The sequence below is a fragment of the Vicugna pacos genome, chromosome 5 (genome assembly GCF_048564905.1).
Source record: "Vicugna pacos chromosome 5, VicPac4, whole genome shotgun sequence".
Classification (NCBI taxonomy): domain Eukaryota; kingdom Metazoa; phylum Chordata; class Mammalia; order Artiodactyla; family Camelidae; genus Vicugna; species Vicugna pacos.
This window is the reverse complement of record NC_132991.1, coordinates 14,123,960-14,148,486: the sequence shown is the minus strand read 5'-3', so window position 1 is coordinate 14,148,486 and position 24,527 is coordinate 14,123,960. Positions and strand designations below refer to the sequence as shown.

The 24,527-nt window shown below is 38.6% G+C and overlaps 1 protein-coding gene across 12 annotated transcripts in view; it reads left to right on the top strand.

Annotated features, from left to right (window-relative positions):
* Positions 1-24,527, top strand: part of NCKAP5 (NCK associated protein 5) — a 912,592-nt gene that overhangs the window by 726,870 nt on the left and 161,195 nt on the right. For all 12 annotated transcript variants that reach the window (XR_012072522.1, XM_072960866.1, XM_072960868.1 and 9 more), the window contains 2 exons: positions 633-671; positions 9,341-9,460. Coding sequence is in view for 11 of the 12 variants with exons in the window: in XM_072960866.1 (XP_072816967.1) it covers positions 633-671; positions 9,341-9,460 (159 nt within the window). In the remaining variant the exon portion in view is untranslated. The remainder of the gene's footprint in view (positions 1-632; positions 672-9,340; positions 9,461-24,527) is intronic.

Here is a 24,527-nt window from a genome sequence, read left to right as displayed (position 1 = left end):
ACCAAAAAATCAGGGTTTGTGGCTTAGGGGGAAGGGGAGAATGAAGGATGGAGTAGACAACTACCAGACTTCATCACAGGTAGCAATGACAAGAGGGTGGCATAAACAAAGATGTGGAGCAGGAAAGCAGAGCATACAGGAGAGGAGTTGTCCCTGTTCTGCACCATTCGACCTGTGTCTATTGCAAGTAATTTTAAGAAGCGAAACAGTCACACAGCAAAAGAATAGGAAGGAGAGGCAAAGGACGTTGTAAATCAGCAAAGTGTAGAAACTGTGTACAGATAATTAGGATCATGTATTGCACTATATCATTTTTTAGCATTCTTAAAGTACTTTACGTATGAAAGGATATTATTTTTCCAAATATGGAAATGTGAAATTCAAGGTATGAATGATCTTTCCAGTCTAACCATCTTAATTAGCAACAAGGTCACCTTTGGAAAAAAGCAAAATATTACCTATAAGGCTAGGCTTATTATGAAAAGAATCGGGTCCTGTAGAAGTATAGGAAAGAAGCAAATGAGCTAATTAGCTATATATAGTCAGCTGTGGGAAACTTACTGGTAAATTAGAATCCATGCATAGAAAGTCTCATTATTATAAACGGCAACTCTTTTCTTTATTTTTTAAAGGTAGCCAACCAAGTTGTGCAAGCTCTGCTCACTCAAAAGGTAGGTCACTTTCTGGCTTTATTATTTTCAAAGCACTTATGTGAATAGATTGGAACTCATACTGTCAGACTAAAGGAAACCATGATTGATAGCTGCAATACTTTTCTATTTATTCTGTTAGGTTAAAATTGTGTGTGCTTTAGATGGCAAATGAAGTAACATCAGTGACCAATAGAATCATAAAATTTAAACTCCTGGGAAAGTAATAGAAAGCCTTTTGAAGATGAAAGATTTCCAGAGGCCCACCCAGATGAATAGCAAACCTATCATTTTTATTTAGTAAATGCAGATGTTAAAGAAGCTGATGGATTCCTCAGGTTCCTATAAAATGAATAGCCTCTGATGGCCAGCATTAAGAGAAGCCTAAAATTCAGCCAGAGACCTTTGAGGTGAGGAAGGTGGTTTAACTTCTCTGGGTGATTTAACTTCCTCTTCTGTAAAATAGGGGTAACAATCCCCACCTCCCAGAACTACTGTGGTAATCCTATGAAAGGAAGCAGGTGGGGCAGTTCCCACAGGAATAGGTTTGTGGTAAATATAAAACGAGTGGTGGTATTTGTATACTTGAAAGTTACTGAGAGTAGATCTTAAACATTCTTATGACAACAAAAAAAGAGTGTTAACTATATGAAATGATGGATGTGTTAATTATTTTAATCTTGGTGGTCATTCCACCATGTAATGTATATCAAGGTGTCACGTCTTACACTTTAAATATATACAATTATGTTTGCCAATTACCCCTCAGCAAAGTTAGAGGGAAAAACAAATGGTAATTTCTGAGCATGAAATCTCTAGACCTTCTTTATCATCTTATTCTACCTTCAGATCATTTTATTGAGGCACAGTGGGGAAATGTAGGTGGTTGCCCAAATGTGGCTGGTTTGGTGAAATTTTATTGAACCTGTCTCATCTTTTTCTAAGATGTATCTGACAGGCTAGACTCTAGTTCCTTAAGATCTTGTTTATTCCGAGTTACCTCTCTGTGAGATAGAGATTTTAAGAGAAAATCTTAAATCATGTGGCATGCTCAGGAAGATGTGTCTAATGAGAACAAAATAATTCGTGACATTTTGTTTTTTGTTTTTTCATTGAATACAGTTTTATTAGGAGTTGACTACTTCTCATCAAGATACTTAAATAAATATTATTTTAAATGTATACTATAGAAGCATTATGATAATATGTTTGCTAAACTTTCTCCCCCAACTACTTCTGTCAAAATATCATGCTTCCTGCTACAAATGATTTTAACTGGTTCGGATTTTACATTAACATTCCATAAACAGAGAGATATGAGAATGCTTATTAGGTTAGAATTAGGTTCCACTGTGAGTAACAGAGATCTAAAATAATAGTGGCTTAAATTGGCTAAAATGTTATTTATTTCTCAGATGTAAATCTATAGGTAGACTGTACAGAGCTGGTATGATAACTCTGCTTCATAGAGTTCATAGTGTTCTCAGCATCCTGGTTTCTATTGTGTTATTCTGTGGGATGTGCCCTCCATTTCCAAGATCACCTCATGGCCCAAAATGGCTGCTCCAGCTCCAGTCATCACACCCACATTTCACCATCAGGAAGGAATGAAAGCCAAAGAAAATGGAGAGGGTAAAAGGCAAACACCAGCTGTCTCTTAAGAGAGACTTCCAAGGGGGGAGAGGGTATAGCTCAGTGGTAGAGTGTGTGTTTAGCATGCATGAGGTCCTGGGTTCAATTCCCAGTTAAATAAATAAGTAAACCTAATTACCCCTCTATCTGCACCACCCCCCACAAAAAACAGAGAAACTACCACTTAACATCTCCTTAAATGAACCTTGGTTACTCAGCCACATCTAAGGAAGCTGATAATGGGGTCTTTATTCTGGGTATGTGCCCAGCTGAAAATTGATTGTCACCTTATTGTAGAAAAAGGGGATGCTGAGGGGCAACTCATGATCTCTTTCACAACATATTTGAATGATTTTTCTTTTTCAAAGGCTGTAATTTCTCAGTCGCTTTCCTCCTGTTGGAAACTCGACACTTATTTAATATAAGCCTAAGGAATGTTGCAGCTCTGTGTGTAACTGTTGAAAGACTTCTCATGCCTATCTTTTTTTTAATGGTGCCTCAGGAAAGAGACAAGAAAGCCGTCAAGCCGTCTGGTACAATATAAAGGAAAATGGGACCTTTCAGGTCTACCACAAAAAATAGCTACACAAATTCAAGTAATAACTAGTAAACAGATAAATCTACCTTGGTACAGTTAAGCAGTAGGACACAGAAAGATGTGCTTCCGTGAGAAAGCATACCTCAGGGACGCTATGAGGCAGGAAGAGATGCCAGGGCTTTCGGAAATTCTGGAAGAATCATGTTCTGCAGAAACATGTGCCTCCCAGTTTTTATCAAGACTGTAAAATGGCTACAAAGAGGCTAAAATTTCTTTTTAATTAAAAGCACAATATAGGAAATAAAATGTCCTCTGAATGCAGATGAGAAAACTAATTCTAAAGAGGGGTGTAGCTGGCACAGAGTGAAAACAGAAATCTTGAGTGATTTATCCAAATAAGAAAGAAAGAAAGAAAGAAAAAAGAGAGAAAGAAAGAGCAAAAGAAGAAAGGAAGAAAAAAGAAAGAAAAGAAAAGAAAGAAAGGCCTTGAGGTGAAATAATCATCATCACTATACAGTTCTGGAATATATCAGCTGTTGAGAGATAGGAAGGAAGAGGAAGGAAGGAAGGAAGAAAGAGAAAGAAAGAAAGGGAGGGAGGGAGAGAGAGAAAGAAAGAAAGAAAAGAAGGAAGGAAGAAAGGAAGGAAAAAGAAAGAAAAGAAAAAAAAGAAAGGCTTTGAGGAGAAATTATCACCATCACTATACAGTTCTGGAATATATCAGCTGTTATGACACAAAAGCAAATCCGTCATGGGTGGTTTCAGCTCCTCACTGTGCAACGCCAAAAACCATTTTTCTGGCATATCATGAATTGACCCTGATAAGCATCTTGAAGTTACAGTGTTTTACCTTTCCAAATACTGATAGGAAAAAAAGGTATTTCCATAAATTTAGCAGTTTCTGTTAAATGTGCATATAATGTCTTAGTCAGGTAATTCAATTTATCTCAAAAACTCACAGGTTCTCTTAAGAGTGCTGACTGTCCCTCCTTTAGATCAGTAACACAAAAGTGACAACGTTAAACCCAGCACACTTCCATTTATGCCTCCAAATCTTAAGTCCACACCTACAAGTGCAAGTGAAATCAGTAGTGGAGCTAAACTCATATTTTGGTCTGAAATATGTTTTATCTTCATTAAAATTATCGGCACTGAAAATGTAACTCTCCTAGGTTCTTTTTTTTTTTTTTTTTGCCACTAACACCAAATTTAGAAGAAAAGCATTTTTCACTGGAGTCATTGCTAAGCGTATCGACAGCCTCTGCATGTTCTTTAGAATAAGCAAATATGAATGGTGTTTTTTCTTTACCAACGTGGAGTAAGGCTCTTGTGTGGTGGAATCTAGCAATATAGCCAACCGGACGAAACCAGGACACAGTTTTGTAGCCTGACGCTAGAAGAACTCCGGCTCCTACGTATTTCCCTTGTAGGAGGGGTGCTCAGGCCATCCTGGTCCATCCACTTGACCAGCAGTGTTGTGTGTAGCATCTGGTTTTCCTGCAGAGGGTCTGTTTTTGTTTACCGTGCACCTACAGGGAGTTAGACCCCACGTGCAGCACTTTAAATGCACTAAATTGTTTTCTTCTCACTGCAATCTTGCGCGACAGGACTACAGAAATAATTTTCCCATAGTTCCAATGGCTAGAAGTAGCAAAGCCCACATGTGAACCAGGATTACTGCACTCGGATGCCATGCTCTCATCCTTGGTGCCATTCAGCCTCCATAGCTACATTCAATCCCTTATTGTTTTCCCCAGCAAACAGAGGAGATGCTATGAAAATCAACAGATGGGTTGAAATTAAATGACCAGTTACATAAATGATTAGGAAATAAAACAAAAGGGCAAGGTAGCTAGTGGATTTCTTCGAATTTCTGGAAGCATTACCAGTCCTCTCTAGCAAGGACATACAGGATGTGACATGTATGGTGTCAAAACTGACTGTAAATTTGGAGTCAAGCTTTCTCAGAATCAGTTTTATTTTAGACCCTAGAATTTCCCAGTTGTCAGGGACCTTAGCAAACATTTAATCCTGAGATTGTCAACTAGCTTTGGTAATGGGTTCAGCTCACTGTAATTCCATAAACTGTTCAGCCATCACAGATTAAAAATGTTTTAATCCGAATGCCTCTTGGCTGAAGGCTTGCAGTATTCAGTTTGCCACAGGACTCACTGCTTCCTATTGATTAGAACTGGCCTGATTCAGTGATGCAATTATGTTACCTGTCTCGCCTTAATTAAATATTTGATGTTGAGGTCCTTGGTGAGTCTGAGATAGGACCAGCCTTTTCCAGAAATGGCTTTTGTTTTTACAGAAGTATTAGCATTCTTGAAAGAGACAGGGATATCTCAGTGACCAACACTGAGAAGCGTTGTAACTAGGGGAGGCTGGTGCGTGTAGTGTCCAGTAAGCTTCGGGGGAGGATTGAGGTGGCCCTTGACAAGCCATCTCACGATGCAGCCGAGACCTGCATTGTCTTGAAAACCTTGCTTTGTGCAGTAGCTCCATTTACAGATCAGAAAACTGAGACAGCACCAGAATGTTACTTCCTCAAGGTCGCATCAGTAATAAGGACCAGAGCCGAAGCCTCCTAACTCCCAGTCCAGTGTATTCCCATGATATGCACTGCCTCTGAAATCGCTATACCACTATAATATCATTTTTCCACGATAATACCAGATTTAAATAGTTTTCAAGAATACTCCAATGATAATATCAGTATACCTCAAACTTCTAAGGAACTAACATTTTCCTAAATTTCCTTTAGCCTGGAGCTGGTAGTGTTTTGCTCTAAATGCATAAAATAACCATACTCTGTAGCTACTACATGCTACTACTGTAGCAATGAATCCAGAATCATCTTCAGCCCCAAACACAGGTGAAACTTACCAGGGTTACAATGTGTGGAACCTCCAAGAAAGTCGTGGTTTGAGGTTATTCAGATACACAGGGCCCTTTTAGACCAGCATATCTGCCTTGTTCAGTATATTTTCCCTTCACATCCAGTGGTGATGCCTTACTTTGTTTTCAGTGGAGAGTGGCATACAGATGGCAAAAACAGGACCGGCTATTTCTTTGAACACAAAGACCATTATCTTTGCTTACATGAGATTAAATGTAGTCACATCTTTGGCATTATTTCTTCCTCATAAAATTGTACAATACATCCCCTTTTTTGTTTCAGAAGATGCAACCCTATGTTTTCAGTGGGGTCCTCCTCTTGAGGCCTGAGACATACTAGGGAGTCAGAAAAGGAAGGGTTGTGGGCGAGGACAATTGATCCAGCCCTCTGGGGAGCTGTGGGCTCAGATGGCGGCACCCAAGCCGGAGAGGTCTTTCATTCCTAATGCCTCACCCAAGAGGCATAGTCTCATTCTTGCCCCTGTAACTGACAAGGTTAGAGTAGTAGCTCTTGCCCCCAGCCTAAGTGTGTCATACCTCCTTTATGTCAGTGGGGTTTCACTGTGAGCCCAGGGAAAGCAAAGACGGCCAGCTGCCACTCTCTGCCCAGGTCTCGCTGTAGCAGTCAGAAATTGTTGTTTCTCTCTCACTCCATCTATCCAGTCTGGTTGTGTTTATGTGTGTGCACATGGGCACATGCGTGGTTTTGATTACAGTTTCTTGGGACAATAACTGTCTGGCATCATTACCATCTGCAGCTTAAATGAAGAAAACAAGAATGTTGAGACAAAACAGACAATTCTTTTATGTCTACAAATTCTCTGTCCAGCTCAGTTCTGTTGGTCAGTGATTGTAAGACCAATGTCGCAGTCCTAGAGCCTTCTGTTCCTCCTCTGCTGTGTGCTGATCTAGACCAGCCAAGAGTGATGAACGTGTCTCAAGGTCGATAAATTGTGTTCCTGCTAATGAACTTTAACTGCTTTAAGTAATAGTAATGGCCATGGAAATTTGGGCACTGGTACAAAAACTTGCTTTAGAATGTATTGATTTTTTTTCTTTTTTAATCCATCTGAAGAAATCTTTTCAAGTTAGTCTCAGTTTTGCTGTTAAAAACTGTGGCTGTTATTCCTTCCAAGTCTCCTTTCTCCTTGTGCATCCACACTGGTATTCTTCTGTTTCCAGATCTCTCCCCGCAAATGAGAATGATTGTGTTTTCCCACCCAATAGGTACTATTAATATTTATTTACCTCACAGTCAAGTTTTATTAATTACTTAATTAGCAGTAGTGAAAACAATTAGTGTTTGGGAGCAGGAAGCGTTACATACGTGCTAAGAACAAAAATAGACTAAGTAAGACACAGGGGTTGAATTCTAAATAAAGAAAACAAATTTTGTCTTCTCTTTTGAGCAGTGTGGAGGCCCCCACAGTGGCCTCTGCCAAGTGGCTTGTGGCTCACGCATGCGCGCACACACCCCTGCCTTTACGGCTGCTGCCCTCCCAGCGCTTGCTTCAGAGTGCCTTATTCTGAACATGATATTCCTTTGCTCTGCTCTGCATTTGTAGGTAGCACTCAGTTGAAAACAGCCTATGCATAAGCTTCCCATTTAATTTCATGGTGAGGCGAGTGTAAGCTGTGCAGTGAGCCACACCTTGTCCTGTTTCTTTGCCTCCTGGAAATAGAACGTATCAGCCCAGAAATGAGGGTCCATGCTCAGGTAAAGCCCCAGAAGCTAGATCTCTCTGGCTTCACACTTCGGTTGTCATCAGATTATGTCTGAAACAGGCCCACTCACCTCTGTGACTCCTGCTTAGAACCTGGGAAGCAGAGATGTTGACTGGTGCTCTCCTTGGCTTGCGGAGCCTTAAGCAAGGCTGGTAGCTGCCCCCCATCAGAATATGTAGGTAGACAAACTCTCAGCATTGGGAAACTTAAAATTCTCTCTTTTTTTCTCTTTCACTTTCAACCAGTACCTGGATTTTAAAAAAATTCTTTTTATTAAAGTATAGTTGATTTACAATGTTGTGTTAGTTTCTGGTGTATGCTATAATGATTCAGTTTCATATATATATTATTTTTCATAATAGGTTATTACAAGCTATTGATTATAGTTCCCTGTGCTATACAGGAGGACCTTGTTGTTTATCTACTTTGTATATAGTAGTTACAACCCTCTTTATCACACGATCACTAGACAATATAATTCAAACATCACAATACCCTCTAACAAAATTATCACACAAGTTTATTAAGCTCTTACTACTCTGTGTGGTGCTGTGCTAGGTGATGAAGTTGTCAGAACAACATGCTTGCTCTGTTGATTATGTGAAGATCTTCTCGGGCTTGCCTTTTGAGGAATGTGTCATCTAATTAACAAGATACGTCCAGAGCATGAAAAAAATCAACACAAAGTAGTATATGACATTAGCTAAATGTCATATAAGAGGCATCAAGGGCTTATTGGAGTTCAGAAAAGGAAACAGATAAAAGTGATGGAGGATGCCATATAAAAGTATCAGGAGGAGACAGGTAGAAATTGAACTGGACATCAACCAAAGAGCCAAACTTGGGCTGGAAGAAGTGGGTGGATGAGAAGGGAAAGGGAGGTAGAGGAGGGAGGAGGGTGGCAGAATGCATGGTACTTTGAGAACTCATTCTTTGCATGTTAAGAGCAGATGCGTTTTTTAAAAACAGGAAATAGTGAAAGACAAAGTTTAAAATGGAGAAAAGAGTCAACTATTGATGAACCTTGAATTGGGGCTTGATTCTACCTGGTCTTCCTTGAACTCCATCAGGGAGGATGTAGACATGTCAGTATGAGTCTCTTTATCACAAGTTAGTTTGGAAGGCAGCACCTTAGTGTGATTCCAGAGAATCGTACAGCTCCTGTGTGTCAACTCCCCTCATGAAAGTTGGAAAGAGATCTCTGTGGTGTTTGAACTATTCAAAAGGGTTGCTCTAAGAGAATGCCAAGGTCAGGGTCCTCTACTTCTTCCCCAGCACAAAGACTAGAACAGCCCAGAAGAAATGGAAATCCACTAGTTGAGAGGTTGGACAAGTTTCAAGTGGCCTTTTAAAGCCTTCACTTCAGAGTTATTTCACTCCATCTAAATGCATCACTGACTCGATTAGCAACCACACTGAGAGTTTCAACTTATTTCCACAAATGACACCGAGAGGCTCCATCAAAAGTGATAGTTTCTTTAGTTCATCAAATCTCTATTCACTCTAAAAACATTATTGTCCTTGTGGTTTGTGCTTTACGATTGCTTTTATGAAGACAGTGAAAAGGCAAAATATATAGGTGGAAACTTAAATTGACTTTCTATCACTAAGATTTACCATTTTCAAAAATAGCATGCTAGATTAATGCACTTCTGATTTCAGGGTGCTTTTTTTTTCTTTGAATTGGTCTTCCCTGAACATAATAATTCTATCAGACAATGGGCTGTGGAAGAAAACATTGTGTGCAATTTATTTCTGGGGTTTTGAAGAATAAAAATACAAAAAAGGTTTTTTACTAATGTGTCTGGAATATCAGATAAAATATGGTTATAATATGCAAAGGTGTCTTTCAGTTATAGAATTTTTTGTTTTCCTTTCAATGTGTTTGTTGCAGGATCTAAGGGAGGAATGTGTAAAGTTGAAAACAAGAGTGTTTGATTTGGAACAACAGAATCGAACGTTAAGCATCCTGTTCCAACAGCGAGTCAGACCAGCTTCTGATCTGCTCCTCCAGGTATGTGTTTATGTGGAAAACAATCTTTGCTACTGAAATGCTATTGACAAGAAGTGACTTCAGTTCAGAAATTACCACTCTCTCCAAGGGCAAGACATATTGCATCAGAACCTCAATTCTTTCCCCTTTCAAGTGACGTCATTAAAATTGAATGTCTGTTCAGTCTCTCACCTTTTAAAGCTGATTTTGATAAAGAAACGCATCAACAAATAAGAAACAGATAAAAAGGACAATCAGAAGTATCACTCTAAGAAACTAAGTGAAGCCATGGAATGGAGTCGGGAAAGCATTGATTGCTTTGGGGACCAACATTAATACTCTTGCAGTCCATGATAAGCAAGGGAGAGTTTTATGTAATGCCAAAGTCAGTTTCTTTATTTCAAACTCTTTGTAATCAGAATTAGAGCTGAGGCTTGTTTGGCGTTCACATTTCTCTGTGTGTAGTCTGCAGGCTGCCTCCTCACAGTCTAATACTTCCTCTCTTCCACTTCCGTGTTTTACAGCTTCTCTCTAAGTGTTCTCTCCGCACTCTTCCTTTACCCGCCTTCATAACAGGCAAAGTTGTGGAAGTCATTTGAATCATTTTAGAGTTGTCCCTGAGAAGGCAGGAGAGAATATATCTGACTGGAGGAGAAACATGGATTGGCAAAGGGGTCTGGAAGGCTGATCTTTGCTGTTCCCTATTTTTTAAAAACCCTATTAATGTGCATCATTGCTCAAGGATAACCCCCAGCTGCCTGGTCTAATTGGCTTGGAAAGGGAAAAGACAGAGGTATCCTCCAGACTGCATGCCACCACTGTAGCCACTAGCCACGTGGCACTGTTGAGTTTAAAAAATAATTTAAATTAAAATTAAGTTTCCCTGTCAAACTAGTCACATTGCAAGGGTTGAAAAGCCACCCATGGCCAGCAGCTACCATATTAGGCAGTGTTTATATAGAACATCTCCATCATTGTAGAAGTTTCTCCAGGACAGAAGGTTGAGACAGTTTTGTTAATTTGCCCTCTGAACTTTGGCACGAACATCTTTCCCTGACTCCTCGGGAAAATAATGAGAAATTGCAGTTCGTTTCAGAGAAGGAAAGATGTGTGGTAAAGCTGAACATCAAAGTGTAATTTTCCCCCCAAATTAAAATAAAAGAGTTCCCTGAATTGTAAAATAGATCTCATCTCTTAAATTAATTTTCTCTCTGCTTTATCTGTTAGAGCATAATTCATAATTTAAGACTCAAAAATTGTGTGGAAAAAAATCATCTATCTCTATTCTGTTTCCTGATCGTGGCCCCGATAAATATTGGTCATAGAGAATCTTGCATCTGTAAAAAGTTGTACCTCGTTTGCTCTCTCGTAATCAAGATCCAATATTATAATTACTTTTAACAGCTGTCGCATGTTCATGAATTTTTCTGTTTGGCCTGTTTTCATTTAAGGCTTTTCTAAAACAATTTTTAAGGATCTTCAGTCCCTGTTTGTGAATCGTGGTGGTTTATTTCCATAGTAAGCACACGTGCCATAGATATTTAAGCTTTTTCACTGGCTGTCATGAATTTCTCAAATACATATCCACACACTGGGATGATGTTTGTGCTAACGACAGAATTCAGTGTTTATTCACTGGGTGTTTTCAGCCAACACACTGTTTCTCCCCAAATAGACCTCACTTCCAGGAGCTGTTCTAATTGAAATGGAATTTGTAAAAGACGGGCTGTTAATAATTCTGTGAAGTAGAATAATAACCATAGGATCCCTGCCTTCTAACATCTTATAGCTCACAATCACGGACAAAGTTGCTGGCTTTTCGGGTGGTCTGTTATTTATTTGACCCGTGATTTTGTATTTTCTGGCGGCACAAATACACATCATGGAGAACTGGCTATAAGCAGTCTGAGTTTGTTTTGCATCTATGGAAACTCTGTAATAATGTGTTGAATGGAATAATGAATAAATTACATATATTCAGTCTGCAAGAGGAGTTACTTTACACATACCTAAGAGAGGTTTATATCTTTACCTCTTCTTCTGGATGTTTCCTGTCTTATATGGACGCTTTGAAACTATGCGGCCGTGCTGGTCCAGTCCAGTCAGCTTGAGGGTCTGACCGATGGGTGCCGCAAACCCACCAGTGTGCCTGGTCCTGGTGTTACAGACCTTACAGCTTTTGCCCATGGACTGGATATTCAGTACGGTAGATTTCTAAGTGGTTTTCTACATGTGTTAGAAAACTACTTTAGTTGTAATCTGCTGAATACAGTCTAAGGATTCTCTACAGTGTAAGTAAACACCTTCTAGAAAGATTGTTGAACACATTGTGATTTTAGTAGATTTGAGTAGATACATGGTAAATAGTAGAAAAGAAAAGAATTTATAGAAAGTTAATTCTTTGTCCCTCAAAAATAGAGAAGAGATTACATGGATATTACTTAGCGAATTCTGGTATAAGAGGAGCAGAAAGGAATAGTTCTAAGGGTTAGCTGACAGATTCTGGGAAACTTACAAAGGGAATCAGGTCCATGATGGGAAAGAAAAGACTCTTAACCTGAAAATTAAAATCTTAAGAATGTCCATAAACTCCTCTTCTGGGATTCCAATTTCCAGAAAAGCATCTCTGGGACCATGGGTGGTAACGAATCAGATCAAGAAGACCCTTTATATTAAAATCTACAATTTTAGCTAAATTCTAGTGAATTGCAAGACCAGTATAGCAAATAAAATCCAAAAGTAATGTTCTTAATGGAAATGGAGTCCCTAACTAACCTTATTTGAACTTACTGTCCGCATAAACCAATGCTCACCATTTCCCCTTATAAATCATGTTAAATAAGACTCTCAATTTACTGAACATTGGCAACTAGTAGAGAGCTCTCTACTAAGTGCTTCTTTTACCAGTTGAATTGAATTTCCACCATGAATGAATTATGTTTGTAATTTAGTATGTTCTTTTGAGTAGTGCTTGTCATGGTAATTACGTAATTTTGTAACTACCTTATAAACTGATACAGTGTGATACAAAAAGAATTGTGTCTGTAAAACAAAGTTGGGTGCTTCAAAAGCATTATAAAGACAAGTCCCTAAAAATGTGTGATCAAATGAAATATAGATGTCTACCTGCAAGAAAAAAAAATTGTGGGAGATGGGGAATTGTATTAAATGTAGTAGAGGCATCCTGCATGCAAATTGCTTCTCAAGTGGTTTTAATTTCTTGTTCCACAGTAAGTAAAACAAAACCTGAAAATCATAGACAATGAATAAAGCATGTGTTTGATGCCTCCCCCACCCCCCCAAAAAGACATTGGAGGATCCCTAAGCAAAGGAGCAGCCTTGGCCTACCAAAAATGTTTTTTAACAAATATGTAGTGCTTACCACATGTCAGATACTGTTCTACCACTTTTACAGTGTTCACCAATTTAATCTCCATTATAGTCCTATGAGATAGGAACTATGTGTACCCATTTTTTAGATGGGGACACTTAAGCACAAAGAGGCTATGTCACCCAGCTGGTGATTGACAGAGTAGGGGTTTAAATCTGTGGTCAGGCTCCACTTCCTCCCTTTCACATCCTGTCTGTGCTCCCTCTGCACGGATTCAGTACTCTGACAGACATGATTAATTGGCCCACCTGTGATCGAATCAGAGGGCTTCTGCAGTATAATCGCAGTAAGGAGCCTACCATATTTACATATTTCTGAAAGCCTCTTGATTGGTGGCATCCAAGATTTTCCCCTCTCCTGTGTGTTCTGCTCTTGTCTTGTTTTGGACACCAATGTTATCATTATCTCAATGGGACATTATTCTCATATTTTCCACCTAATACAATTTTTCTTTTCCTTTTTATCTGATATTTCTAAGAGTCCTATACTCATATCCTTGGACCAAGATAGAAAGAAAAGAATGTTATAGCATAGATTATTCTCACAAACAGTTGAGAATCTGACAGCTTAGAACCAAGGTGTAAAAATTTGCTGTCACTTCTTAGAGTGTTGACTTTTTTTTTTGCTAGTGTTTTATTTTATATTATTATTTCAGAAGAGATGAGAGGATTTTAAAATTCTGCTTGTGCTTCTGACGTATTTTTCCTTCTCTAAGTCTTTATTTTCAAAGTGTAGATCTATCCACGGGTCTGATTTGGCAGGACACTGTGTTACACACTTACCTCTTCACCCCTCCTCAAACAAAGAATCCTGTTACCTGAGAAACAACTCAATTCTGCCACCTTTCAGGGGCCTTCCAGGGTCATAGTGGTCGTAATCCAGCCTTCCCTCTGCTGGAGCCTCTGTGGTATGGTGATCCACGCTAACTATAAGTAGTTCAGTGCCCTGTATGCAGTTACGCAGTCCTAGTGTCTTAACGGTACTGATGGTAGAAGTCATGCAGTGCAACCCACAGAACTAGGGATTTCACGCTAACTTTCATTTCACCTAAATAGTAATCTCCTGAGGGCAACAGCTCTGCTGCTCGTTGCATTTTACCCTCCCACAGATATTGTCACCGTTCAGAATACATATTCAGTGTACACTTTGATGGCTTAACACTTAATTCAATATTTTTAACAGAATTTAATTTTGTATATATTGGGGAGATGTTTCTTTTTGTTTGTTTTTTGTATTCAGCAATCTGATTGCCTTTACTTTCTCTTCCAGTTTTACTGAGGTATGATTGACATGTAACATTGTATATATTTAAGGTGTACAGCATAATGATTTGATATACATATGTATTACAGAATGGTCATCACAATAAATCTTATTAACGTCTATCACTATTTCTTGTGATGAGAACTTTTAAGCTCTCTTAGCAGATTTCAGATATACAGTACAGTATTATTAACCGTAGCCACCATGCTGTACATTATATCTCCAGAGCTTATTTATCTTATAACTGGAAGTTTGTACATTTTGATCCCCTTTGTCAGTTTCCCCAAATCCTTACCCCCCACCAATCTTTTCTCTTTCTATGAGTTCTTTTTTTTTTAATATTCCACATATGAGATTACACAGTATTCACCCCTCTCTGTCTGACATTTCATTTAGCATAATGTTCTCAAGATCCTTTCATGTTGCTGCAAATGGCAGTTTCATTCTTTTTTATGGCTGAATAATATTCTATTCTGTATAGAAAAATCTATAAATATATCCCTAAAACATGTATCTTATATATCTAAAATATATATAGCATATATATCACATTTTCTTTATCTATTTATCCATCAGTGGAGACTTAGATTGTTTCCACATCTTGGCTATTATAACTAATGCTACAGTGAACATAATGATGCAGCTATCTCTTCTTTGAGATAGCAATGTCATTTCCCTTGAGTTTATGCCCATAACTGAAATAGCTATATCATATGGTAGTTTTATTTTTAGTTTTTTTGAGGAACCTCCATTCTGTTTTCTATTGTGGCTGCACCAATTACATTCCCACCAGCAGTGTACAAGGGAACTCTTTTCTCCATATCCCCACCAGCACTTGTTACCTCCTGTCTTTTTGCTAATACATTCTAATAGGTGTGAGGTGGTATCTCAATGTGATTTTGATTTGCACTTCTCTGATGATTAGTGATATTGAGCACCTTTTCATGTATCTGTTGGCCAGCCATCTGAATATTTTCCTTGGTAAAAAGATTTATTCAGGTCCTTTGCCCACTTTTTAATTGGATTACATGTTATTTTGCTATTAGGTTGTATGAGTTCCTTATTTATTTTAGATATTAACCCCTTATAAGATATATAGTTTGCAAATATTTTCTCCCATTCAGTTGGTTGCCTTTAATTTGATTGTTTCTTTTGCTATACAGAAGCTTTTTAGTTTGCTCTAGTCTCATTTGTTTATTTTTGCTTTTGTAAGCTTTAGGTGTCACATACAAAAAAATCATTGCCAAGACCAATGTCAAATAGTTTTTTTCCCTATGTTTTCTTTTAGGAGTTTTATGGTTTCAGGTCTTACATTTAAGTCTTTAATCCATTTCAAGTTAATATTTATGAGTGATGTAAGATAGGGGTTTAGTTTCACTCTTTTACATGTGACTATACAATTTTCCCAGAACCATTCATTGAAGAGACTCACTTTTGTCCATTGAATATTTTTGGCTTCCTTGTCAAATATTAATGACTGTATGTGCATGGGTTTACTTCTGGGCTCTTAATTCTGTGCTATTGGTCTATGTATATGTTTTTATGTCAGCACCATACTGTTTTAATTACTATTGCTTTGTAATACAATTTGAAATCAGGAAGTGTGATACCTCCAGCTCTGTTCTTTCTCAGGATTCCTTTGCTGTGGTTCCAAACAAATATTAAGATTGTTTTTCTGTTACTGTAAAAAATGCCATTAGAATCTTGATAAGGATTGCTTTGAATCTATAGATGGCTGTAAGTAGTACACACATTTTAACAGGATTAATTTCTCCAATCCATGAACACAAGATATCTTTCATTTATTTGTGTTATCTTCAGTTTCTTTCATCAGTGTCTTACATTTTTTTAAAACATTTTTTATTGATTTATAATCATTTTACAATGTTGTGTCAAATTCCAGTGTAGAGCACAACTTTTCAGTTATACATGAACATATATATTCATTGTCACATTTTTTTTCTCTGTGAGCTACCATAAGATCTTGTATATATTTCCCTGTGTTCTATAGTATAATCTTGTTTATCTATTCTACATTTTGAAATCCCAGTCTATCCCTTCCCACACCCCGCCCCCTTGGCAACCATAAGTTTGTATTCTATGTCTATGAGTCTGTTTCTGTTTTGTATTTATGCTTTGTTTGTTTCGTTTGTTTGTTTTTTATATTCCACATATAAGCGATCTCATATGGTATTTGTCTTTCTCTTTCTGGCTTACTTCACTTAGAATGACATTCTCCAGGAGCAACCATGTTGCTGCAAATGGCGTAATGTTGTCAGTTTTTGTGACTAAATAATATTTCATTGTATAAATATACCACATCTTCTTTATCCAGTCATCTGTTGATGGACATTTAGGGTGTTTCCATGTCTTGATTATTGTAAATAGTGCTGCTGTGAACATTGGGGTGCGTGTGTCATTTTGAAGTAGGGTTCCTTCTGGGCATATGCCCAGGAGCGGGATTCCTGGGTCCTGTGGTAAGTCTATTCCTTGTCTTTTGAGGAATCTCCATATTTTTCACCTCCTTGGTTAGATTTACTCCTAGGTATTTGATTATTTTTGATGCTATTATAAAATGGTATTTTAAAAAATTTGTTTTTGAAGTATTGTCAGTTTACAATGTTGTGTCAATTTCTGGTATACAGCACAATACTTAGTCACATAGGAACATGCATACATTCGTTCTCATACTCTTCTTCACCATAGGTTACAAGATACTGAATATGGTTCTCTGTGCCATACAGTGTAAACTTGTTGTTTATCTATTTTATACGTATTAGTTAGTATCTACGTCTGTGAGTCTGTTAGAAACACTACTAATTTCTGTATGTTGATTTTGTATCCTGCAACTTTATTCAATTCATGATTGTATCTAATAGTTTTTTGATGAAATTTTTAGATTTTCTATATATAAAATCATATCATCTGTAAACAGAGATAATTTTACTTTTTCTTTTCTGATTCTCATGCATTTTATTTATTTATTTATTTATTTATTTATTTATTTACTTACTTATTGTGCTTGAATGCTCTGACTAGAACTTCCAGTACCATCATGAATAGGAGTGGTGAGAGTGGGCACCCTTGCCTTGTATCTGATCTTAGAGGAAAAGCTTTCATCTTTTCACCTTTGAGTATAATGTTAGCTGTGGGCTTATCATATATGGCCTTTATTATGTGTATTCCTCCTATACACAATTTGTTGAGTTTTTATTATGAATGAATGTTGAATTTTGTCATATGCCTTTTCTGCATCTATTGAGATGATCATAGGATTTTAAAATTCTATTATGATATAGCACACACACTGACTTGCATATGATGAGCCATCGTTGCATCCTAGGGATGAATCCCAATTGATTGTGGCCTATGAGCCTTTTAATGCACTGCTGGAACCAGTTTGCATGTAGTTTATTTAGAATTTCTTCATCTATATTCATCAGGGATATTGCCTGTAGTTTACTTTTCTTACAGTGTTCTTATCTGACTCTGGTATCAGGGTGATGCTGGCCTCATAAAATGAATTTTGGAGTGTCCCCTTTCTTCAACTTTTGGAAGAATTGGAGGAGATTTGGCATCAATTCTTATATCTTTGGTAAAAATTCACCAGTGAACTATCGTTGGTATTTCTTTGTTGGAAGGTTTATGGTTTCTTATTCAATCTTATTAGTCACTCATGGTCTGTTCAGATTTTTTGTTTCTTCATGATTCACTCTTGGTAAGTTGTTTGTGTCTAGGAATTTTTCAGTTTATTTAAGGTTGTCCAATTTGTTGGCATATAGTTGTTCATAGTAGTCTCTTATGGTCCTTTGCAGTTCCGTGGTATCAGTTGTAATGTCTCCTTTTTCATTTATAATTTTATTTATTTGAGTCCTCTGTCTTTCTCTTGGTTAGTCCAGCTAAAGGTTTGCCACTTTTATTTATCTTTTCAAAGAACCAACTCTTAGTTTTGTTCATCTTTTCTATGGCTTTCAATTTTGTTTATTTCTCCTCTAATTTTTATTATTTCCTCCCTTCTGTTATCCTTGGGTCTCATTTGTTCTTCTTTTTCTAATTCCTTGAGGTGTAAAGTTGGCTTATTTATTTGAAATCTTTCTTTTTTAGTGATGTCTGTATCTATCAGTATAAACTTCCCTCTTAAAACTGCTTTTTCTGCACCTCATAAGTTTTTGTATGTTGTGTTTCCATATTCACTTCTCTCAAGATAATTTTTCTCTTTTGATCTCTGATCCATTGGTTGTTGAAGAATGTGGTTCTTTGTTTTTTGGGATTTTTACTCCATATTTTTGTGAATTTTCTGCTTTTCTCCTGTAATTGATTTCTAGTTTCATGTCATTGTGTTTAGAAAAAATACTTGGTATGATTTCAATGTTCTTAAACTTACTAAGACTTATTTTCTGGCCTAACATATATGTGATCTATGTTAGAAATTGTTCTGTGTGCACTTGAGAAAAATGTGTATTTGGTATTGGTGAATGAAATGTTCTGTGTGGGTTTGTTAATAAGTCTATTTGGTTTACAGTATTATTCACATCTACTGTTTCCTTATAGATTCTCTGTCTGGATGATCTGTCCATTGTTGAGAGTAAGGTATTAAAGTCTCCAACTATTTTACTGTATTTCTGTGTATTTTTCATTTTACTTTTGTTAATGCTTGCTTTATATACTTAGGTGCTCCAATGTTGGGGGCATAAATATTTACAGTTGTTATATATTCTTGATAGATTGATCCTCCTATCATTATATTATAACATTTAGTATCTTTTGACTCTTTTCAACTTAAAGTCTATTTTGTCTGATATAAATATAGCTGACTTTGCTTTCTCTTTGTTACCATTTGTTTGAAATATATTTTTCTATACCTTCACTCTTTCTGGTTGTATCTTTAAAGCTAAAGTGAGTCCCTTGTAAGCAGCATATTGTTAGGGTTTTTTAATAAATTCCACCTATGTCTTTGGATTGGAGAATTTAATACATTTACATTAAAAGTAATTATTGGTAAGTGAGGACTTACTATTGCCATTTCATTATTTGTTTTCTGATTGTGTTGTGAGTACTTTGTTCCTCGCTTCTTATCTTACTGATTTATTTTATGGTTTGATGACTTTTTGTGGCAGCATACTTTGTTTATCATAATCTTTTGTATAAATAATACAGGTTTTTCATTCATAGTTATCATGAGGTTTACATAAAATATATTTATAACATTCTATTTTAATCTGAAAATAGCTTTACTTCAATATCATACATAAACATTATACTTTTTCTTCTCCCTTCTCACATTTTAGGTTATTAAGGTTACAATTTACAGATTTTATAGAATGTACCCAATAATAAACTACTTTAGTTATTTTTTTATTATTCTTTTTAGTTATGGTCATTTTTAATACTTTTCCTTTAAACTTTGAAGCTAGAACTATGCAATACCATTACAATATTAGAAAATCTAGCTTTGTGTATTTATTGTTACCAGTGAGTTTTAAACCTGCATTCAAAAAAAAAACCTGCATTCAAATATTTTTCTGATGTTAATGAGATCATTATTTAATAATCATTTTATAAATATAATCATAAATATATATGATATAAATATAATCATAATATAAATATAAAATAGTTATTTTATTAAATCCTCTAGAAGAGTATTGTTTCTCTTGAGTGTGTCCCATAAGTCCCCTAGGCTTTTATACTTTTTCTTTCTTCCTTTTTTTTTTTATTCAAATGACCTATTTTCTAATTCACTGATTTATTCTTCTGCTTGGTTGAGTCTGCTGTTGAAGTTCTCTATTGAATTCTTCAGTTCAGTCATTGTATTCTTTAGCTCTAAGATTTCTGTTCGGTTTTTTGGATAATTTCTGTTTCTTTGTTAAACTTCTCATTTTGTTTATGCATTATTTTCTTAATTTTTTTTAGTTTTCTGTGTATTCTTGTAGTATACGAAACTTCTCTAAGAGAATTATTCAGAATTTTTTTTGTCAGATAATTCATAGATCTCCATTTCTTTAGGGTCAGCGATTAGAGCTTTATTTGTTGTTTGTTTATTTGTTTTGATGGCATCATGTTTACCTGATTGTTTGTAATCTTAGAGAAAGCAGTTTCATTTCCCCTTCCAGACTTTACAGACTACTTCAGCAGAGGCACTTGTTTACCTGTCACCTCAGCTTGGGGTTCCAGACGGGACCACTGGTAACAGCCTTGGACAAGCGGGGCTTGCTGTTATGTTCTCTGTTTGGGTGAGGCCACTGCCTGAGCTCTGAGTCCGGAGGTGCCACTGTGTGGGAACAGTTGGCTGGAACTGCTGGCTCGGTTCTTTGCCCAGGTGCAGCTGTAGACTCGGCTCCACAGCGGCTTGCCTTCACAAACAACTTCAGGTTGCTTCCTGGTCGGGCGCTGTACTCAGTAGTTGAGGGGGCTTGCAGGTTTGCTTTCCTGCCTGGCCAGGGCCACAGAACAGGCTCCCTAGCTCTTATGGCTCGTTGTATGGGGACCAAGATCAGGCAGAACCATCCACTGAGCTCCCTGATCAGGCAGAGCCACTGGCTGCGTTCTCTGCTCGTGCGCCCCTCCCTGTCAGTGCAGCTGTAGTTGGACTACTCAGCCTCCTGGGTGTTCTGCTTGTGCCTCCTGATCAGGCGAGACGGGGGGCTCAACTCAGCGGTAGGCAGGGCTATATGAGCCTGCTTCTCTGCCCAGGCGTGCAGAAGACCAGGTCCCAAGACCAGCACAGCTTCTCTGGAGACCAAATCAGGCAGAACCATGCATCCAATATTCTGGCTACATGTGGTCACCAGCTTGGCTCTGCAGTTGGGCAGAGCCACTGGCTGAAGTCTCTTCCTCCACTGGAAGGAGAAACTTGGTCTGCTCAGATCCCAGTGCTGGTTACTGTAAGCCCTGCCCACTTCTCTGTCCCAGTGTGATTGTCAGTGTCCAACCCTGCAGCTTCCCTGTGATCCCCATGGGGCGAGACCCACATGAGCCTTCCAGGGTGTGGCTCACAATGCTGGGAAGGTAGATATCCACCTTGGGCTCCTTTTTTTCCCACTAGAGAAACCACAAGCCCCAGGAGCCCTCTCAGTGTGGCCCTTTGCCATCCTGGGGGGTGGGTGATGAGAGCAGAGGCTAGCCCTTCCTCTGACTCTTCCAGTGAGGGCCTGCTCAGTCTCTCTGGTCCAGAGGGGAGCTTCTGCCTTCCCTCCATGTTTCAGGAGTCTCACAGTGGTGTCTTGCCTATGTTGGTGCTGCTAGCTGGTCTTCTTGTGAGGGGGACTGAATTCAGAAATGACCTATGTCACCATCTTGATGATATCACCCACAAGGGAGATGCTCCTAATCACAATAAAATTGTAATCTCCTTGGTTTGAAGACCATGCCCTTTCCTGTCCACTTATGTGTATTTTTCTATCAATCACCTGTACCTAAATGCCCAGTTCATATTTTTAATCCCTTTATTTATTTCTGAGAAGCAACGATTTGGAGGAATTTCCATTCTTTGCTCTTACAACTTGCCATTGTATAAGGAACACAGCCTCACAGAACTACACAGAACTGAACAATCAAACACTGAGCCCAAAACCATCACCTCTGGGGTATTTGGCCATTAGAGAAACTGGAAAATGCCAGCCATATCACACATTTTTATATGTATGTATTTTGCTTTTTTAAAGGTCTACATATCGGCCTTTTGGGTGCTTTCCAGATATATACACTTAAGTAAGACGAAAAGAAAAAATCACTAAGAGGACATTAGAATAATATGGAAAACAATAAGGGAGGAGGAGTGGGTGAGCTAGCGGGCGACTGGCGAAGGGTGGGACACGGCTCTTGAGTTCTGGGATGGAAGCATTTCATTCTGATTGATGTGTGCCTCTCTTGAGCCACAATCTACGAAACAGTCAAGAGAGGAGCCAAGAAAATGCACACAAGTTCAGGGCGGCTACCTGACTTCCCACACTACTAGGATGTAAGTTCACCTTATGAGTTTCTGAAACTGATTAGCTCTGCCCTGGAGCTGCTTGTGTGCTGGCCACGGAGGCAGCTTCCAGCCCTGCCCTGCAGACCTGTTATCTAATTTAGAAAGACCCACAGAGCAACAGAAGGAGCAGTCTGGTGATGCTTCAGGGATGCTGGGGAAGGCCAGGCCCAGATGGCAGAGTAGCCACCGGCAGTGGTCTGTCATTCTGCGTGATCAGAGGGCTGTGCTGGCTTCATTATGGACATCTGTCAGACGTGAAAACATATGGAGAATGTGCAGCAGGGATTCTCTCTTACACACTGAGCACTAGAAAGGAATTAACTTGTCTTCGGGACAGAGAGTGGCCTCTCTGAGACACAAGGGACACTATGGAAGATCACACAACTCCTGCAGGGCAGAGCTGTCAGTGATGAGATGCCGCACACGAGGTTGGTTTGGGATCAAGAAAGTGCAGCAGAGAAGATGAGAAAGAATCTTCAGGGTTATGGCAAGATGTGATGTTCTCCTCTTTGTAGTGCATCCAAGGCCCTCTATGAACTTGCTTTACCCTCGATGGCCTCATTTTTCTTTTCTCCCTGACACAAATTCTTTACTCTAGTGAAGCAGAAATACTCTCACTCCACAGAGCATGACATAGGTTTTCCTTCAAGTGTTCCATTTTGTATGTCATTCCTCTGTTCAAATCCTGCTCCACCTATCTTCATCCCACCCGCTGCCACTCCTCTTTATTCGCTTAACCAGTTAGGAGCACCGAAAGTTTGTTAGTGCTGGGGATTCAGTGGCAAAATGCATCTCCTCAACCGCTGTGGTCTGCAAGTACCGTGGAGAACAGAGTGATACGTTGAGAGGCACAGGAGATGCTCTAGGGGCGGGGCAGGGTAGGGGGCACTAACTCTGTGGGATGAAGGGCCTGGAGAAGACCTAACAGAGGAGGTAATGCCTCCACATGTGTCTAGACAAATGAATAGGAGTCTGTTAGGTGGACAAGGAGATAAATGTCAGCCAGAAGAAACAGCTTTTGCAAAGATGTGAAGGCATCCTTCCAGTCCTGTTTCTGAATCCATATGCTTTAGAAGTGGTTCTGGAATAACCACCCCCGCCTCCCCATCTCCTACACACACCTGGCTCGCCAGGTCCCAGCCTGTAACGATATGTTACTTTGTTAAGTGTGCTGCCATTTTTTTTTCTTGCATGTTTGTTCTTCACTCCCAAGTCAGCTGAGGGTGTTTTCTATTTTTGTTTTTCATACAAAGCCTAGGCTTGTTAGTCGAAGCATCATAATGTGCTTCCTGTCAGCATTATTGTCGAGGCTATAAGAGTTCTGCTATAAGGAAGTCAGGGTTGACTCCTACTCCATAATAACTTGCTTTGGCTTTTCTTTTCATAGGGACAAGGCCTTGCCTTACTGACCCCTGAATCCTCCCATTGCGTAACTTTTAACAAAGTGAGCCTCAATAAATGTTGAATGAATTAGAGGTTAAGTGGACCTCTGGGCCGAATGGAAAGGCTTGCCAACAGCAGATGTAGAAGGAGGTGACCTCACAAAAGAAATGACCACGATGGGGAAGAGAGGCGAAGGGAAGGAGAGCGGTCCTTAGGGCACTGCATGTGGAAATTGAAGAAGGTAGACTTTGCAGTGTTATGCTTAGGTAGTACGGACGACCAGGGGAGCTGCTCTCTCCTTTTAAATGAATTCTAGTTTTGTTGTTGTTGTTTGGTTGGTTTTTGCTTCAGTTTGATCTCTTCCTGATGCTAGTGAGACCTCGGATGGGATTTCCATCTTGGAATTGTTTGTACCCTGTGGATGTAGAGAATGGTGTTACACAGATATGCCTTTGGCCGAGACACTGATGTTCCATATAGTTTCATGGATGTGAGCTGTTACCCCTATCATCCTGACCTCCTACCCAGATTTTAAGTTAGTTACCTGGCTTCCTGTTCTTTGTATCCCCCTAAAACTAGATATATTCCAAATGTGTATTAATTGCTTTGAAGACCACATGACTGGCTCTGCACAAACCATCCTCTCACCTGAAACAATGAAAAATCTGATGTTCTAAAACCAATACTGCAAACTGAAGTGCTTTAAGAGACTGAGCCAAGTGAAGGAATAAACAAAGGAGGGTGTCTACTCAGCCACCAGCTCCAGCCAATTGTGGCCAAGTGGAATTTCTTGTTAGACATTACCATAGATTTAGACATTTTAAGAAACTGGAAATGTGGACTTTGGTGTGCAGTCTCCTGATTTTTTAAACATTGACACCTGATTCAACTATTACAACACTGAGAAAGCCAGTAAAACATCTGTGGGCCAGATTTGACCTGCCACCTGCATTTCTTTCCTTGCTCTAGTGATGGCAGGTTTTAATTTAAAACATGGTACAAATTCTCAGAATACCTGGGCACCAAGCTTCATAATCATATTCATAGCACAGTCAGAATATATTGCCATATTCATTATT